Source organism: Nematostella vectensis, chromosome 6, assembly GCF_932526225.1.
Source record: "Nematostella vectensis chromosome 6, jaNemVect1.1, whole genome shotgun sequence".
In the NCBI taxonomy this organism is placed as follows: Eukaryota; Metazoa; Cnidaria; class Anthozoa; order Actiniaria; family Edwardsiidae; genus Nematostella; species Nematostella vectensis.
In genome coordinates, this window is record NC_064039.1 from 1,450,001 (window position 1) to 1,469,441 (window position 19,441).

The following is a 19,441-nucleotide window of genomic DNA, read 5'->3' on the forward strand; positions in this document are numbered from 1 at the left end:
TTGTGATGGTGATGCTGATGATGGTGGTGATGGTGGTGGTGATGGTGGTAATTGTGATAGTGATGGTGATGGTGGTGGTGATGGTGGTAATTGTGATGGTTATGGTGATGATGGTGGTGATTGTGATGGTGATGATGGTGGTGATTGTGATGGTGGTGGTGGTGGTGGTGGTGGTGGTGGTGATGGTGGTGGTGATGGTGGTGGTGTTGGTGGTGGTGATGGTGGTGGTGATGGTGGTAAATTGTGATGGTGATGGTGGTGGTGATTGTGATGGTGGTGGTGATGGTGGTGGTGGAGGTGGTGGTGATGGTGATGGTGATGGTGATGGTGATGGTGATGGTGATGGTGATGGTGATGGTGATGGTGATGGTGATGGTGATGGTGATGGTGATGGTGATGGTGATGGTGATGGTGATGGTGATGGTGATGGTGATGATAATGGTATCAAGGAGGTGGTAATGACTTCCTATACAAAAGTAACTAGTAACTACTATACAAACGTTAATGGTCTCACCAGTTGAATCCCCTTGGCGCCCCGCCGTTATCTGTCGTGAATACCAACACCGTGTTGTTTAGCATGCCTGTCTCGCTAAGCGCCTTGTGAACAGTCTCCACGGACTCATCAAGAGAAGATACCATCGCAGCGTAAATGCGACGTTTAGGCGAGGAGATGTGCGAGAATTTCTACACCAAAAGTTTAACTGTCAGCGTTAGTGTGTTTCTACAAGGTTTGGAGTCTACAAAAGTAATCATCTTTACACAAACAATTGCATTCCTGTACCAAAGGGCGAGTAAGGTTTATAGCCAGGCCCTGCCTATTGGCTGATTTATTCACCCACCTGGGGCCTGTGATAAATCGAGCCGAATGTACCCACCTTAATAAGTCTCTTTAGGGCCTATAATGGATCTTGCCGAATGTACCCACTTTGATGAGTCTCTTTGGGGCCTATAATCGATATTGCCGAATGTACCCACCTTAATTAGTCTCTTTGGGGTCTATAATGGATCTTGCCGAATGTACCCCACCTTAATGAGTCTCTTTGGAGCCTGTGATGGATCTTGCCGAATGTACCCACCTTGATAAGTCTCTTTAGGGCCTATTATGGATCTTGCCGAATGTACCCACCTTGATAAGTCTCTTTAGGGCCTGTGATGGATCTTGCCGAATGTACTCACCTTGATGAGTCTCTTTGGGGCCTATAATGGATCTTGCCGAATGTACTCACCTTGATGAGTCTCTTTGGGGCCTATAATCGATATTGCCGAATGTACTCACCTTGATGAGTATCTTTGGGGCCTATATAGGATCTTGCCGAATGTACCCACCTTGATGAGTCTCTTTGGGGCCTGTGATGGATCTTGCCGAATGTACTCACCTTGATGAGTCTCTTTGGGGCCTATAATGGATCTTGCCGAATGTACCCACCTTGATAAGTCTCTTTAGGGCCTATAATGGATCTTGCCGAATGTACTCACCTTGATGAGTCTCTTTGGGGCCTATAATGGATCTTGCCGAATGTACCCACCTTGATAAGTCTCTTTAGGGCCTATAATGGATCTTGCCGAATGTACCCACCTTGATGAGTCTCTTTGGGGCCTGTGATGGATCTTGCCGAATGTACTCACCTTGATGAGTCTCTTTGGGGCCTATAATGGATCTTGCCGAATGTACCCACCTTGATAACTCTCTTTAGGGCCTATAATGGATCTTGCCGAATGTACCCACCTTGATGAGTCTCTTTGGGGCCTGTGATGGATCTTGCCGAATGTACCCACCTTGATAAGTCTCTTTAGGGCCTATAATGGATCTTGCCGAATGTACCCACCTTGATGAGTCTCTTTGGGGCCTGTGATGGATCTTGCCGAATGTACTCACCTTGATGAGTCTCTTTGGGGCCTATAATGGATCTTGCCGAATGTACCCACCTTGATAACTCTCTTTAGGGCCTATAATGGATCTTGCCGAATGTACCCACCTTGATGAGTCTCTTTGGGGCCTGTGATGGATCTTGCCGATTGTACGCACCTGTATGAGTCTCTTTGGGGCCTATAATGAATCTTGCCGAATGTACCCACCTTGATAAGTCTCTTTAGGGGCTATAATGGATCTTGCCGAATGTACCCACCTTGATAAGTCTCTTTAGGGCCTATAATGGATTTTGCCGAATGTACCCACCTTGATGAGTCTCTTTGGGGCCCGTGATGGATCTTGCCGAATGTACCCACCTTGATGAGTCTCTTTGGGGCCTATAATGAATCTTGCCGAATGTACCCACCTTGATAAGTCTCTTTAGGGGCTATAATGGATCTTGCCGAATGTACCCACCTTGATAAGTCTCTTTAGGGCCTATAATGGATTTTAGCGAATGTACCCACCTTGATGAGTCTCTTTGGGGCCTGTGATGGATCTTGCCGAATGTACCCACCTTGAAAGTCTCTTTAGGGCCTATTATGGTTCTTGCCGAATGTACCCACTTTAATAAGTCTCTTTGGGGCCTGTGATGGATCTTGCCGAATGTACCCACCTTGAAAGTCTCTTTAGGGCCTATCATGGATCTTGCCGAATGTACCCACCTTAATAAGTCTCTTTGGGGCCTGTGATGGATCTTGCCGAATGTACCCACCTTGATGAGTCTCTTTGGGGCCTGTAATGGATCTTGCCGAATGTACCCACCTTGAAAGTCTCTTTAGGGCCTATTATGGATCTTGCCGAATGTACCCACCTTAATAAGTCTCTTTGGGGCCTGTGATGGATCTTGCCGAATGTACCCACCTTGATAAGTCTCTTTAGGGCCTATAATGGATCTTGCCGAATGTACCCACCTTGATGAGTCTCTTTGGGGCCTGTGATGGATCTTGCCGAATGTACTCACCTTGATGAGTCTCTTTGGGGCCTATAATGGATCTTGTCGAATGTACCCACCTTGATAACTCTCTTTAGGGCCTATAATGGATCTTGCCGAATGTACCCACCTTGATGAGTCTCTTTGGGGCCTGTGATGGATCTTGCCGATTGTACGCACCTGTATGAGTCTCTTTGGGGCCTATAATGAATCTTGCCGAATGTACCCACCTTGATAAGTCTCTTTAGGGGCTATAATGGATCTTGCCGAATGTACCCACCTTGATAAGTCTCTTTAGGGCCTATAATGGATTTTGCCGAATGTACCCACCTTGATGAGTCTCTTTGGGGCCCGTGATGGATCTTGCCGAATGTACCCACCTTGATGAGTCTCTTTGGGGCCTATAATGAATCTTGCCGAATGTACCCACCTTGATAAGTCTCTTTAGGGGCTATAATGGATCTTGCCGAATGTACCCACCTTGATAAGTCTCTTTAGGGCCTATAATGGATTTTAGCGAATGTACCCACCTTGATGAGTCTCTTTGGGGCCTGTGATGGATCTTGCCGAATGTACCCACCTTGAAAGTCTCTTTAGGGCCTATTATGGATCTTGCCGAATGTACCCACCTTAATAAGTCTCTTTGGGGCCTGTGATGGATCTTGCCGAATGTACTCACCTTGATGAGTATCTTTGGGGCCTATATAGGATCTTGCCGAATGTACCCACCTTGATGAGTCTCTTTGGGGCCTGTGATGGATCTTGCCGAATGTACTCACCTTGATGAGTCTCTTTGGGGCCTATAATGGATCTTGCCGAATGTACCCACCTTGATAACTCTCTTTAGGGCCTATAATGGATCTTGCCGAATGTACCCACCTTGATGAGTCTCTTTGGGGCCTGTGATGGATCTTGAAGAATGTACCCACCTTGCTAAGTCTCTTTAGGGCCTATTATGGACCTTGCTGAATGTCCCCTACTTGATGAGTCTCTTTGGGGCCTGTAATGGATCTTGCCGAATGTACCCACCTTGATGAGTCACTTTGGGGCCTGTAATGGATCTTGCCGAATGTACCCACCTTGACGAATCTCTTTGGGGCCTGTAATGGATCTTGCCGAATGTACCCACCTTGATAAGTCTCTTTAGGGCCTATTATGGATCTTGCAGAATATACCCACCTTGATAAGTCTCTTTGGGGCCTGTAATGGATCTTGCCGAATGTACCCACCTTGATGAGTCTCTTTGGGGCCTGTGATGGATCTTGCCGAATGTACCCACCTTGATGAGTCTCTTTGGGGCCTGTGATGGATCTTGCCGAATGTACCCACCTTGATAAGTCTTTTTGGGTCCTGTGATGGATCTTGCCGAATGTACCCACCTTGATAAGTCTCTTTAGGGCCTATAATGGATCTTGCCGAATGTACCCACCTTGATGAGTCTCTTTGGGGCCTGTAATGGCTCGTTTCCATTGGCTGAGTGCACCCCTTGTTGAGCTAGGTACAGGTAGAGTGGCTTGGTCTGGTTATGAAGATGGATGATCTGCGCCGCGCGCTCAGCGAACAGTTCCGTACCGTAATGACCGCTCTCGTTACGAACCGGCTGGAGGATACCAAGGTCGATATTAGCTTCTAAGGATAGCTAAACTGGCTTTTTACCCTTAGGATTGATACACGAGTTATGATCCACTATCATCGGGCGTTACATGTAAACAGACGCATGTTTCTATGTTTAAAACCTCTTGCGCTCTAAAATAGGAATTATGAGATAGGACTGGCACTTTCACCGTCGTTTAAAGGCTGATTTAGACAGCTCGATTTAGTTGTATGCGACACCTCTACAACTCGACTCGTAGAGTGTAAATCAGCCTTCGTCTCCTCAGCTTCAGCCTACGATGCTCGACTACGAAATTCGAATTGTATAATTCAGGGCTGAGACATGTCATAGGCAGGTATCATACGACTAAATCAGCCTTTAGATGGCATTTTTACCCATTCATCTTTGTTTTCCATACCATAATTCCTATTAAGAACAATAATACCGTGTTATAGCTCTTAAGACACCGCCCTCCTGTTTGCTGAAGATTTATTATCCTTCGTACTAAGCTTTCCCCCCCCTCCTCCCCGCCTCACCCCACCAAGACTTTATCCATTCCTCACCTTTTCATTATCACGTAGATCGGTTCCCCAGACATCTTCCTGTGAGCTATGGTCCCAGTAATCCTCCTTACCGTTCCAGAATCCGTAAAACGAATCGAAACCGCGGTAGGTTGGCGTGTACTCCTTCTCAAAGAATCCTAAGTGCCACTGGAATAGTAGAGAGATGTCAACAGACTATGCTTCAAATTAAGAAGCAAATAAAGAAACAACAGAGTGCGAAAATGTCCCATAAAACATTGTGAAAACAGTCAGTAAACATCCTAGCTCCACAGGGCTAAAAGAAAGAAATGTTCTCCATTATTCAGGCCCGTTGTTAGGGGGAGTTCGGAGGGTTCGGACGAACCAGCCCACTCGACTGGAAAGTCTCTAATTAAGGTAAATTAAGTACCACTACGAGGTAGGACGAGCTACCTAAGAGAAAATGGTCAGCTTTACGGGTAAACGAACCACCCCCTCCCCTCCTTAGTTGTTCTACCTTCCCTATGCCATGCGTGACGTATATGTGTTGTGTTCCATTTCCTATGCCATGCATGACGCATTTTGAGATGTGTTACATTTCCTATTCTATGTGTGACGTAACATGAAATGTGTTACCTTCCATGTCCATGTGTGACGTGCCCTGTGTTGGGTAACCTTTTCAATACCATGCGTGACGCATCCTGTATTTTGTTATTTTTTCCTATGCCGTGCGTGAAATATCCTGTGTTGTGTTACCTTCCCTATGCCGTGCGTGACGTACCTGTGTTGTGTTACCTTCCCTATGCCGTGCGTGACGTATCCTGTGTTGTGTTACCTTCCCTATGCCGTGCGTGACGTATCCTGTGTTGTGTTTCCTTCCCTATGCCGTGCGTGACGTACCCTGTGTTGTTTTACCTTCCCTATGCCGTGCGTAACGTATCCTGTGTTGTGTTTCCTTCCCTATGCCGTGCGTGACGTATCCTTTGTTGTGTTACCTTCCCTATGCCGTGCGTGACGTATCCTGGGTTGTGTTACCTTCCCTATGCCGTGCGTGACGTATCCTAACGACTTCATGTACTGCGGTGTTGTCGTCTCTCCCAAAGGAAGACCGTAAGGCTGGGTTCCAAACACAGTTGCATGCTGAACCCCTTAGAACGAAACCATCCAATGAATACCTTTTCTTCACCAGTTAGCAAAGAACCAAGACGCGGAAGATAACGAAGAAGGTAACACCGGTCAACTTTAAGAGGCAGCAGATAGTGATAATACTACGCTCTCTGCCGCCATGGGCATGATCTTTAGTCAATTTAGAAGGTCTTTATTGAATGCGGTATAGACAAAGTAATAACCGCAGGCCCGTACCCAGGGGGGAGGGGGGGTTTCAGGGGTTGCGAACGAACCCCCCTCACACCACACACAACGGCCGAAACTCTACTTTCGGTTCTCAATAGACTTGCTATAGACAAAACTATAAAGCATAAGCTATATCACTCTGGTATGTCATTAATCCATAAGTCAGACTTTACTTGTAGCCAAATCCGAAAATAAACGTCCCGTGGAGATACTGCAAAGGCATAAAAATAACTTTTTGTTCTTTCGAGGATGGTGAGATTTTTATCAGTAAACTTCCTCCCTCCCCACCCCACTCCCCCAGAAAAGTTATGTCCACTTTTTCGGATTTTGTACCCCCCCAAGAAAAATTCTGGGTACGGGCCGATAACCGTTAAATGTTGTAGTTCTGATGTATAAATACCATAAGATCTTATTTTTGTTTTTTGGTCTTTGAATCTATGTAAGCTTTAAAGGATTGTTGTTGTTGATAGAGGGGCAAGTCGTGAAGTATTTCTTCCATAGCAGGGGCAGCAGTTAGGGGGAGGGAAGGGTTGTTGGTGTTTTCAGGGGGAGGGCTGGGTGGTGGTTTCAAATTCTTAAGCGCAATTTATAAAAACGCGGAAGAAAACCTAGTTTTTTATGTACGGGATTTTAAACTGTTCAACAAATTTGTTTTTGGTTGCATATGTGCCGCTTGAAATCCGTTGGTTAAAAAAAACGTTCATATTTAAAAAAAAACATCCGCTCAGAAAAGAAGGGGGGCGTTTTTCCCCACTTTGAAAAGTTGGCTGGCGCCCCTCCCCCCCCCCCCGTGCCCCTCCCCTTCCGCCACCCTGCATAGATGACAAGTAACAGTTACCGTGTGGATTAGCATACCTAGGTTCATAGGGTGTTTTCCCGTCATAAGGGAGGCCCTGGTCGGTGTGCATATCGGTGACACGTAGTAGCTATTGAGAATGACGCCTTCACTGGCGAGCTTGTCTATGGTGGGGGTTGGGATCTGGGACGAGCCGTGAAAGCTGACGTCATCCCATCCCTATGGAAACACAAACGATGTGTGACTGTTTGGGACGGATACAACTGTCAACTAAAAACACTTCTAGCTAATTTATCGGAGTTGAGGGTTTATCGTTTGGAATACGCGACTTGCAACTAAGAACCACTTGACTTTTTGGGTAACATAATGTTTTGATTGTTATACGATAAGAAATGGCCCATTTCTTGGTGTCCAAGGGGGGTCCGCGCACCTTGCTCACCCCCCTGCGCCTGGAACCAGCTGTACACTTCACCAGTTGTTTACCACAGATAGCTCAACACTTACCAAGTCATCAGCAACAATCATTACGATGTTCGGTTTCTTTGTCTCTATCCCCAGGACTGCTCGCCATAGTGCACACAGTAAGACCGTTATCATCCTTAAAGGTTCAATGTTTATGTAAGTAATTTGTTCAGAAACAAAATGTTGATTGCCTAAAAATGCAATTTTGATTGTTGGAAAACATTCTTATTCTCAGCGCACGCATTAAGAACGACCCAGCCTTAGCTGAAAATAAGACGTTTTTATAAAGAGTGTTAGTCGTCGGTGTCCCCTAATTAGCCCACAAACTCTTTGGAGCGGGGGGAGGGGACAGAATGGAGGGTTGCATGCAAAATTATGAGAAATTTCCTTCTAAGAATACAAAACTATAAATAGATAAAATAATAATCCTTGCAAGGCATTTTTTAAAATAAATATTCGAGAATATTTCAACATCAGGCTCCCTAGTAAGGCCTCCCCAAACTAGAAATGTGCTCCCCCCCACCACCCCCTAACCCATAAAATCCTGGCTACAAGCCGCCACCCAATTTTTATCCATAAAAAATCTCTCAAGTTCATCCATATTCAGTTATTAAATGAGGCGATTCTAGAGAAGATTCTAGAATCTCTCCGGCACCTTAGCCTGTCACCTCGAGAGCAAGTAACTAAAATGAGGTCGGAAACATCATTTTCATATGTAACAGTTAAAATAGGTGATAACGTTTACTGTCTTTGTCTGACAAAAAGAATGGCTACAAGTTTAACCATTCAAAATAACGGATTTTTAAGTGTTCTTTTTTTAACAATGGACGGACAGGTAATCCTTGTGTGGGACAATTGATCTTATTAACGTACTGTTCACCTTTGAGCTGACCTCGACAAGTGCACAGAAGTGTGACTACAGATTTAGCAAGAATAGAATCTTAATCATAAAGCTAATCCCACGGTTAACTGCAAATATTTGTTTACATATCTCTATTTAAAGGCGCAGGGGTTTCATGGCATTTTGAGGAAATTCAGGAGTTACCTTACCTCATTATTTTGCAAAAAAGTGACGAGGCGGCTGGAGATTCACCTAATTCAATCTGTCTTCGATTTTCTATTGCTGTTTCTCTCTTTTGCTAAGAGTTTATTCTTTTCCTTATCGTTATTCACCTTCATAATAGGCAAAGAACAATGTTTGGATGTCCATCACATTTATTATTAATCTGTTCATACTCTGTAGTTATCTATAAATACTTTACAGGTGGCTCATTTTTGTTGACAAACTGTCTTTTCAACGACAATCACGAATCACTAAAATTGATGTTCTCATCCGGTGGTTAGAAAGAAACGCAAGTATACAATTACCGCCATCCAGCCAATGGACGCCAAAAATGGATATATTGTTATGTATTTTTATTACTTTTTTACATTGATATAATTATAGGGAACTATGCAAAGGATAATAAACAAAGGCACGGAGCTTCGCTTTTGCTTGGTAACCATCGGCAGGGTAAAGAAACAACACACGATGATGACTTTTAATAAAAATTTCGAGCTATATAAAATGGATTATACAGTAAAATAAAAAAGGAATAAGAAGACCAAAGTCTTAGATATAATAATGACATAGGAAGAAGTGATAATCCCCCAAAACGCGTGCGACGCGGGCAAGGCATAAAGCATTATGCGCAGCGCAAGAAAATCTCTGTTACGAACGTGGAAATTTTTGCGCTTTTTTTAAGCGAGCTTTTAAAAAGTACTGGGCACCCGAGTTAATAGCTGCTTAGAATCTACACGACTAGATCTCCGAAAGGGAATAGCTGGTCATTCCCCTGGCGCCCGTTGCCCTGGGCAGTAACAACCTTCTCTCGTCTTCTGTTTGTAACATTACGCGCACCTTGATACGCCCCATCCTCGTTTGCAGGATGAGGAAACATAAGAACACGTGGAGACAAAACCCCAGGTGCATGGCGGGACCCGCTTGAAACAGCACGTCCAAACTCGTCTCGTTGATCACGCAACTGAAAAACACGATAACAAAAAATAGGAATGGGGGAGGGTGGTGGTAGTCATAAGTATTAAATAGAAAAAGGAATGTAAGAAACACTTTTAGGCGGTCAAGAGGGGTGAGCGCATACCCTGCAAAACCCTCTGTGAACGCGACTAAGTACATCGTAAAGATTTCTTAATTAGAGAGGAGGTATAAGATGTTGTATCACCCGGATTTGTAACAATTAGCGGGATACGTATTAACAACAACCGGATTTGTAACATAAATCACCCAGATGTGTAACAGCAACCGCATTTGTAACACAAATCACCCAAATGTGTAACAACAACCACATTTGTTACACAAATCAACCAGATGTGTAACAGCAACCGGATTTGTAACACAAATCACCCAGATGTGTAACAACAACCACATTTGTTACACAAATCAACCAGATGTGTAACAGCAACCGGATTTGTAACACAAATCACCCAGATGTGTAACAACAACCGCATTTGTAACACAAATCACCCAGAGGTGTAACAGCAACCACATTTGTAACACAAATCAACCAGATGTGTAACAGCAACCGCATTTGTAACACAAATCACCCAGATGTGTAACAACAACCACATTTGTAACACAAATCAACCAGATGTGTAACAGCAACCACATTTGTAACACAAATCACCCAGATGTGTAACAACAAGCGGATTTGTCACACAAATCAACCAGATGTGTAACAACAACCGGATTTGTAACATAAATCACCCAGATGTGTAACAACAAGCGGACTTGTCACACAAATCAACCGGGTGTGTAACAACAACCGGATTTGTCAAGCAAATCAACCAGATGTGTAACAAAAACCGAATTGGTCACACAAATCAACCAGTTGTGTAATAACAACCGGATTTGTCACACAAATCAACCGGATTTGTAACAAACGTGAAACATTCCAATAGGAAGCGATGACGGCATCAAAATACCATTCGGTATATACATTTCATTGCATACACCTATTTCACAAAATGTTGTCAGTGCCAATGGCAAATGGCAAATGGCTTATAGGTACTAATCATTTGTAAAATTAAAGGTGTTAAATAAAGTCCAGCAATGTCAAAGCCAAGCATTGGTAACCTTTAATGGATAATTGTTTTGATTTACCACGCATGGTTACTTTCGGTCGTAGAACTGCCATTTGCGAATCGCCATTTGCACTGGCAATATTTATTGAAATAGGTGTATACGACATATGCATTGTTAGACTTGGAGACATAATTTATTTCCTTTCTAGGAATCGCATGTACTAGGGTATACCCGTCCTCCCAACCCCCCTCCCCCCCCGACACTGTGTGTCCTTTGGTCTTACCTGATGGTGTTATCCAAAGGACCAACGTATTGGTCCACCGCCGCGCCTACAAACTCAGACAGGGTGCCCATCACCAGCGCAGGGACCAGGAAGTAATTGGCGGACACTGGCATACACCCAGTCTCAGAAAGAAAATCTGCACAGCTCACTTTAGCGAACAGATACATCAGAAATATGGCAGCCAAGCTGCGGGAGAAGTACTTGAGAGCGACCCACCCAAAGTAGTCTACTTCAAAGGCGCCCTCCAAGTACCAGAATAACGAAAGACCAGATTTTATTATATATGTCGCGAGACCAACAACACCGAGGCAACAAACCTGTTACGATAGATAAAAAAAAGGTAGCCACACAGTCATTCATTGTTGCCTGCGTAATCAAGCTGCTATGAATATCCCCTCCCCTTACGCCACCCATCACCACCGCATGGGCAATCTGTTAGTACAGGAGCGGTCCAGGTTTTATTCGGAATCGAAAGAGAAGGAACCATTATTTAAAGAAAGTAAACAGGTGAGGTAAGCTTGTCAAGAAGAAGACTCTCTTAAATCCCTGGGGGTCGTTTCTCAAAAGTCCCGATAAACCCGGAAACCCGGAAAGTCTCCCGGTAAGCCCCCCATAAACTTTACGGGTGTTTCTCAAAACGCCCGTTCTTGTCGGGCCCGAAAAAAATCCCGGTAACTCGCCCGGTAACTTATGGGAGCTCAAGAGCTCCCGTTAAATTACCGGGAATTACTTTTAATGCGATAATTGATACCCAAAACGATGTTTTTCCTTAATATTTTCAGCTGAATTTATAGATCAACTATTCATCTAGGATTGGCAAAAGTGAACTTTCCAATTTGGTGCTTTTGTTTTTTTCGATTAAATCTCGCCATTTTCAAGTTGTGTCGAGTTGTAGTGAATTTTCATCACTTGAGGAAACCATATCACTGCCCGGAAAGAAGTGCGCCAATCACGGCTAACATCAATTTATGGGATCCCCTACCAGCCAATCAAGTTTCTTTTCTGTCAAATGATTTGACATTTAGCTGTCACCGTGCGCCTAAAAAAATGTAAACAACTTTGCGAAGGTATTGGAAATTTGCTACAAAATGAGACTTTTTCTACTTGTTCTTTGTCTTTCTTTCGAAAAGTGCCGATCCCACAGCAGTGTTTGGGGCACCAGTTGTCTACAGAAATCGACAAATCTGCGATTTTTATTGATATTCAATAAATATTTAGCCAATCTATTCATTTACTCTGAAAATTATAATTTGCTTATCGGAAACCCGTAAACAACCGCTAGCTACGAGAAACGCTCTTCCTCGCCCGGAAAAGAATCCAGAAAACTCTCCCGGAACCATAACGGGCCCGGTATACCGGGAGTTTTGAGAGACGACCCCCTGGATTCGCCAATAATACATACCATTATGACCATTCCCTTGCAGTATTTTTTAATTCGTGAGTGGAAGTCGTTGAACTTGATAAGCAGAACGCCGCACATGAACACAAAGCAATCCACAACGACTGAGAAAACGTTCAACCAAGGTCCTAGACTCAGTTCCTTGAAGTTGCTAGCAAGACAAATGGCGTGCACGAACACAGTCAGGCACCCCACAACAAAGCCTGCGTTCCTATATTGACGATCGGTATTCGAGGGTGCCCTTATGATAATACCAGAGCTAGTGAGGCCCCCCCTGCTTGATAACAGGTCTGACTGCTCCACCTCTATGTCACTCGACCTTCAAAGGAATGTGTGCTAACGTAAATACTCGTCGTAGCGCCGGAGCTTCCAGTAAGCTTTCTTAAGCGGGGTCTTGAATTCTTGAATGGGTGAATAAGCCTCCCCCCACTCCGCCCATTCTCCACAATAAATGTAACATTGACCGAACACAATTGTCATTTTTTATTATTTTCATTTCCTTTTATTCTTATTTCTTGCTATCTTATCGTAATTCAATACTTGCAATAAAAACAAGGAAGGATGACGGTAGTAATTTTTTTTTACTTACGCCGCATCTTCGTCATCGCTCTCGTCTTCAGCCTCAACGGCGTGCTCCAAGAACAGCAGAGCGCAAAGGAGTCGGTAATCGATAACCAGAGCTTTATAGAGCATGATGACCATGTCAAACGCGGAACCATACACCGTCTCTGCTTTGCTGAGCTGAAGATCTTGGTCAACGTTCACCATCGAGTCCAACCACTCAGCAACATTGAAGAATGCTAAACCCTGTTTAGGATAAGATTGATATCGTATTACACTATTTATTGATTATTATTTTTATCATCGTCGTCATCTTCAGGAAACTGCTTATGTCATATGGTCATATTACAGTATCACAAGTAAAAAAGTTTTTGTCTCGGGAATAGTTTATCAATCGGTACGGCCCTGTATTTCATTCATGAACTAATATGATATGATATGATGTGATGTGATGTGATGCGATGCGATGCGATGCGATGCGATGCATATCATGATATGATATGATATGATATGGTATGATATGATATGATATGGTATGATGTGATGTGATGTGATGTGATGTGATGTGATGTGATGTGGCGTGGCGTGGCGTGGCGTGGCGTGGCGTGGCGTGGCGTGGCGTGGCGTGGCGTGGCGTGGCGTGGCGTGGCGTGGCGTGGCGTGGCGTGGCGTGGCGTGGCGTGGCGTGGCGTGGCGTGGCGTGGCGTGGCGTGGCGTGGCGTGGCGTGGTATGGTATGATATGATATGGTATGGTATGATATGATATGATATGATATGATATGATATGATATGATATGAAATTCCTTGAAAAAATCGAAATACATCGAGAGCCAATGTCTATCTTACTCACCGATCGCACGTTTTGAAGCGGCTTCTTGGTTTCAATTTGAACGGTTTTTTTAAACAATTGACCCCGAGAGGCATTAAGCCTACCACCTATATTTTGTAATTATTCAGGGGATGCGGAATGGTCCCAAAAATGAAGGGGGAGGGAGTGGCCTGGGGGAGGGGGTTAGAGGGATCGTGATTTTGAGGGGGGGAGGGGAGGGGCTGGGTTTAACATTTAAAAATGGGTGTGTTTCGGTATATTTTCAGTTGCCTGAACCTACAAATAGTCCCAAGGGTTAACATGGTCTAATTGGATACCCCCCCCCCCCCCCCAACCTGCTCTGAGATAATCTCATTTCATTTTATTTGTCGTATGTCAGCAAAATAATAATAGGTTACCTTAAAAAAGAACTGGGCTTCACTGATATAGTTTTCGCGGATTACTTGACTCCTCATCGCTACGTAGACAACAACTTGGATAAACTTTTGAACCATGTAGATGCTTTTGTCTGCCATGATCAATGGTACCGAGTTCAAGTAGGAATCGGTTTCGGTTTTGGCTTGCGTCCCTTTAAAAGATAAAGAACTCCGAAGTCACGGTGCAATGTCGATATAAATAAACATGACTGGGGGACATGGTGGTAAAGGGTATTTTCGTGAAAGGAGATTTGGCAATTTTTCACCCTACGATAAACGTGAAATTATCCAGCTCGCTGCTTTCCCCATCTTCACTTCGAAAGCTAAGATCCTCCAGGATCCAACAATTGCTTATGAATTTATTTGCTTGGTGCTCGCCCTAAGTGCTCGTGCTCGAAGACAACAAATGATAATAGTAATAATAATAATAATAATAATAATAATAATAATAATAATAATAATAATAATAATAATAATAATAATAATAATAATAATAATAATAATAATAATAATAATAATAATAATAATAATAATAATAATAATAATAATAATAATAATAATAATAATAATAATAATAATAATACCGAACGTGCTTGCATTACTCGCAAATGCCAGCATTTTTACTTCAAAAATAAAACATTTTCTTTAAGGTTAGGCCCAAAAAGTCGGCAAACCGCCTTGTACCTGTGATCCCCGACATGACGGAAAAAAAACCTGAAAATGCGCAAATCGAGAAAAAGAAAATTTCTTACAATGACCATCGGTACCTAATATTACCGACTGGCCTCACAAATAACGTGAGGCCAAACTGTACTTACCCAGATTTTGGCTTTTTAAGTTAATTTTTTCTTGATCATCCTTTTATAACACTTTACAAAAAGTCGCATCAATTTAAAAAAAGTCGCACGTGATATTATTTTTCTATTACTCACTACGTACTTAGAGAAATGTTCGCCTTATTTAAAGCGTGTATTTAAAGCGTCATGTCATGTTTTTCCGTCATGTCGTGATCCCCAAGGATGAGTGGAGTGTTTATGGGTTACATACCGAATATAAGGAAGAGCTCGATGATCAACAAAGGGGTCGTAATGATGGAAACCACTAGACCCATGGATGGCTGCTGGCTTGCTAAGGTTTTAGGCGGGTGGTGATTCTGACTACAAGGCTGAGATGGGCCGGGGCGGCAGTCTTCCGTACAACCACGGGGCTTCTCGAATAACATGTACACCCCAACAATCATAAAGGCGATGCCTATCACAGATCCTGCCGCTATTCGATAGACCAATTTGATCAAAAGGGTATTCTCGTTGGTGAAGATATTCACCGAGACCATTAAACCACCGACGAGGAAAAAGATGGATGTGGTTTGAAGAGAAAGGAGCTTACTGCAACAGCGAGTACAAACGGAGAGTGCGGTCAGGACAAGTAGGAGGAGGTAGAACAGCAAAGCAAGGGAGACTGTTATTACTTCGGTGGCCAACGCTGCTCGTTCGATAAACCTTTTACTGAAATTCCCGATACAGTCTCCATGGCTGGCTGAAATGCATGTCCAAGAACGGTTTTCGATGTAAAATTCCATGACGAGGCAGGCTTGTTGTTTTCTGTGCCGCTGTATGATTTCTTGGAATTCTTGCGGAAGTGTGACATTTATCAAAACACAGACACAAACAGATCAATTACACTAACCGTACCGTAGCCATGCTATGACGTGACCTTAACGTACTCATGCTATTGGCGTGACCGTACCGTACCCAAGCTATGGCGTGACCGTGCCGTACTTATGCTATGGCGTGACCGTGAAGTACCCAAGCTATGGCGTGACCGTAGCGTACCCTTGCTATGGCGTGACCGTGCCGTACCTTTGCTATGGCGTGACCGTGCCGTACCTTTGCTATGGCGTGACCGTGCCGTACCTTTGCTATGGCGTGACCGTGCCGTACCTTTGCTATGGCGTGACCGTGCCGTACATTTGCTATGGCGTAACCTACCGTTGACATGCTATGGCGTGACCGTACCATACCTATGCTATGGCGTGACTGTAACGTAGCCATGTTATAACGTGACTGTACCGTACCAAGCTATGGCGTGACCCTTCTCCTACCCATGCTATGGAGTGAGTGTACGTAGGGAAGGGAGGAGGACGCGTCTTACCGTCATGCTTTGCGCGAAAAATTTCACTTTTAGTGGCTCGCCAATAGCGATCGGAGCGTAATTGTAGCGTGACTTGACGAGCCCAGTGCTCCTCCGAGGGATCGTCCAATGGTAAACAAAGCTACCAGCAGTAATGTTTATGAAGGTGAAAATGCCAAATTGGGAATTCAAAAAGCCGAGTTCGTCAAATACGGTTTGTCAAAAAGCAGATGACTACGAATTTTGCCGAACGCCAAAATCTACATTCATTCCCAGTTTGCCAAAACGCAAATGCATCAAAATGTGATTTGTCCAATGCAAACCGATCGAACGAAGCTATCGAGTGCAAAGCCATCGGTCGTAGTGTCATCAAATGCAAAGCAATCGTAACGCAGTCATCGAACGCAAATCCATCGAATAAGGCGTTCCTTGCTTTGGCTGGGGAAGACTAGGGAGACACCAATTACACAGGTACCGCGCTGTTGGCAGAAGGATACTTTAGACCTCGGGGGGAAGGGGCCCTTATATGGGCTATACGGGGACGTGCAGCTGGATAGGGTATTGTTTTTTACCTCTCTGTCCTAAACGCGGTATATATTTCAGGCCTCTCTGTCCTAAACAGGATACATAATGTTAAGCAAGGCTGTCCTAAACAGGATTCGATTTGGTTGCCTTGCTAAAACTCGTAATAGCTGATCCCGCCGCCGATCTGATTGCCTTGCTTGCTCTCACGTGCTAGCCGGGTGCTTGGTTCTGCGATCGATTTTGCGATAAAAAAACTGCAGCTAAAAAGTAATGTCCTGCAGTGATATTGTTGCGCGTCGCAAAATTTGGGGTGTTGTCCAAAACAGGGTATAGACACCATGAGATCCCTAGTGTACCGTCTAGGGAAATATTTGCTAATTACCGACTTATTTTTGTCTCTGTACGTTTGTTTATTACTACTTTGAACTAAAATCAAGAAAAAACGAGCTAGTTTGTAAATAAGCATAAACTTGTAAACTATTGAAATTCGCTCGGCAAATATCGCAATTCGTCGCTTTTGTTGTAGCTCCTTTGGAAAGCTTATGTTGCCAATTACAGTTTTTAATTCAACAAGTAAAATATTTACAGCTGAAATTGGCCGTTTTACACCCAAATCGACGCAGTAGACATAAACACAGGTTGACTTTTCAAACTCATCAGCTTGGAGAGATTGTATCGCTATGGCGTCCATGGCGAACTGGCACCATCGCGGGGGGCGAAGCAGTTGATATTTGGAAAGCGATGCATTGTGGGAAGACGCGTCCTACCCCCCCCCCCCCTCCCCCCCTTGGCGCTTCCGTATATAATTGATTTCTAACGCGCGCTCGGATTGGCTAAAACACAGTAATTAAAAAAAATGAACCCACAAAACACATTAAGTCAACCGGAAATTTATCAATTATAGGATTTGCTGCGCTACTTGGCCTACTTGTTTTTTTTAGCATAGAATTCGCTGTGGAATTCACTCATCGATGATAGATGTCTCCTTTGCCTATAATATGACCCTTGCTATCGCGAGAGTGATACAATTCTAGACTCTAGACAGCAATTAAACATTTAACAATAGAAAATTGATATTTATGCTCTCTTAACATCTATTATTAAAAACAATATTCAATGCAAATATTGATATTTTCAAATTCTGAAGCCTTAGCCTTTATGGAATAGCAAATTTTATTGCGCCCTGAAATATAGTAGCCATCAAAATACATTTTCACTTGAAAAGACGCAGTTTAAATTCCTTTTTATTCTTATTGGTTTTTACGATAACATGTGCAACAACATGTTAGCCAAGATAATATTTAGTATGAAAATCTGTTCTTTTATAGACATAAACAAGTTTTATTGAGATGCTCGAATTGAATCCTAATATCTTTTTGAAAAGAAGTTAGAGACGCGCCACATTAATAAATTGTTTATTTTGCCATCTTGAAGGAGGATGATCTTGCATAATCTAGTAACTCACCACAGGTGGTAAGCGCTACCTATTTAATTGACAATCATTTGGAAAACAAAACATCTCAAGAAATCTCGCGCAAGTGAAATACTATGAGGATCGTTAAACTGAAAAAGACGCTCTTCGTTTTCGCTGTTCTATGGCTGGTTCTATGTTTTATTAAATGGGGAAGGTATGGAAAATTAATTACTGTAAAAAGTTACGATGGTCAGTTGTTAACAAGGCAACATCAATTGGAAAATGAAATACTCAGCCTTAAGAAGTTAATGACCGATGTTGCTAGAAGAGACGACCAGGCTACCGCTCAGAGAAGCAAAGCAAAGAAACGAAAACATGCGAAAATAGCGTTGCATGGCAATGAAACTTTATATGATAACTCATCGAGATATTTGAAATTCCCTGGCCTGGACATGCCAAACGCTGGCGATTTCCCATGCAGTGGCTCCGAGGCAAGGCATGCTTGCGTTTATATCGTTGAGACAGTCAAAGATGCTGAAGTTTATTGCGATCGGGTGGGCTCGTTTTGTAAGGGCTTCGTCCGTGTGATCAATGCAGATGGTGACATGATGACGTATTTCAAAAGAAGCATCAATGTTGTCAAAAAAAGCGATGGGAGAGACCTTTTTATCAAGAGAGACTTTTCTGAGCAAGTGCGATCTAAGATTGAAAGATGAACTTATCTATGCCAATTTTGATGCTTAATTCTTAGGATTTGTGAAAATATGTTCTCAAGCAAATACTATCGTATTCGCTATGGGATCTGTTGGATATCAAGGAAAAAAAACAAAAGCACGATCGCTGTGTCTAGAATAGCGCAATTAATTTCTTGGTAACGTAACAATGATAAGCTGTCAACAAATCTAGTGATCGTTTTCTACGCAAAATGTCACCAAGGTTCAGCGGTGTAAGTGAGGAACTACATTGCATATTTAATGTGTTTTTTTTCTGGTCGCATTGCTCAAGCTACACCGGGGTTCTCCAAAATGAAAAATTATAAGAAATATCAGGTAGAAAGATGTTAGGAGTGGTTCCATATCAAAGCGGAGAGATACTAGTGGGAGAGGTGAATACGTCAAATCTACGCACCAACATCAGGCGTCCCATGGTTTTGTTAATGAGAAGAACTAGTTTTAACTAGTTCTAAAAACTTTTTATAAGCTAGCACGTCACATAAGTGCATCAGGGTCCCC

The 19,441-nt window shown here is 43.3% G+C and overlaps 2 protein-coding genes across 5 annotated transcripts in view; both read right to left on the minus strand.

Moving 5' to 3' along the window:
• The window catches only part of LOC5505596 (arylsulfatase B), a 17,416-nt gene extending 8,659 nt beyond the window's left edge, over positions 1-8,757 (minus strand). For 2 of the 3 annotated variants that reach the window (XM_048728874.1, XM_048728873.1), the window contains exons 1-7: positions 8,620-8,757; positions 7,612-7,705; positions 7,167-7,326; positions 5,994-6,106; positions 5,001-5,147; positions 4,273-4,443; positions 515-684 (exon numbers count right to left, since the gene is read on the minus strand). In XM_048728874.1, the coding sequence (XP_048584831.1) occupies positions 515-684; positions 4,273-4,443; positions 5,001-5,147; positions 5,994-6,106; positions 7,167-7,326; positions 7,612-7,705; positions 8,620-8,624 (860 nt within the window). In that variant the 5' untranslated portion in view covers positions 8,625-8,757. The other variant, XM_048728875.1, reaches the window with a different exon arrangement.
• Positions 8,758-8,766: 9 nt separating this feature from the next.
• On the minus strand, positions 8,767-16,537 carry LOC116613259. Of its 2 annotated transcripts, none has more exons than XM_032373912.2 (6): positions 15,188-16,537; positions 14,123-14,292; positions 12,923-13,140; positions 12,337-12,484; positions 10,935-11,251; positions 8,767-9,593 (listed from the first exon to the last, which is right to left on the minus strand). In XM_032373912.2, exons 1-6 carry the CDS (start codon positions 15,717-15,719, stop codon positions 9,371-9,373), a joined length of 1,608 nt encoding a protein of 535 aa, XP_032229803.2. In that variant the 5' UTR covers positions 15,720-16,537; the 3' UTR covers positions 8,767-9,370. The 2 variants fall into 2 exon arrangements, with proteins under 2 accessions (XP_032229803.2, XP_032229801.2); XM_032373910.2 differs by having other exon boundaries at positions 12,337-12,652.
• Between the last annotated feature and the right edge of the window lie 2,904 nt (positions 16,538-19,441).

Bases quoted from the DNA above. Each gene is read 5' to 3' on its own strand.
- LOC116613259 (XM_032373910.2), bottom strand. From the start codon at position 15,719: ATGGAATTTTACATCGAAAACCGTTCTTGGACATGCATTTCAGCCAGC. The intron at 14,293-15,187 runs GTATGTAACCCA...TATCTTTTAAAG, and splicing joins CGAGCTCTTCCTTATATTCG to GGACGCAAGCCAAAACCGAA. The intron at 13,141-14,122 runs GTAACCTATTAT...TATCCTAAACAG, and splicing joins AAGCCCAGTTCTTTTTTAAG to GGTTTAGCATTCTTCAATGT.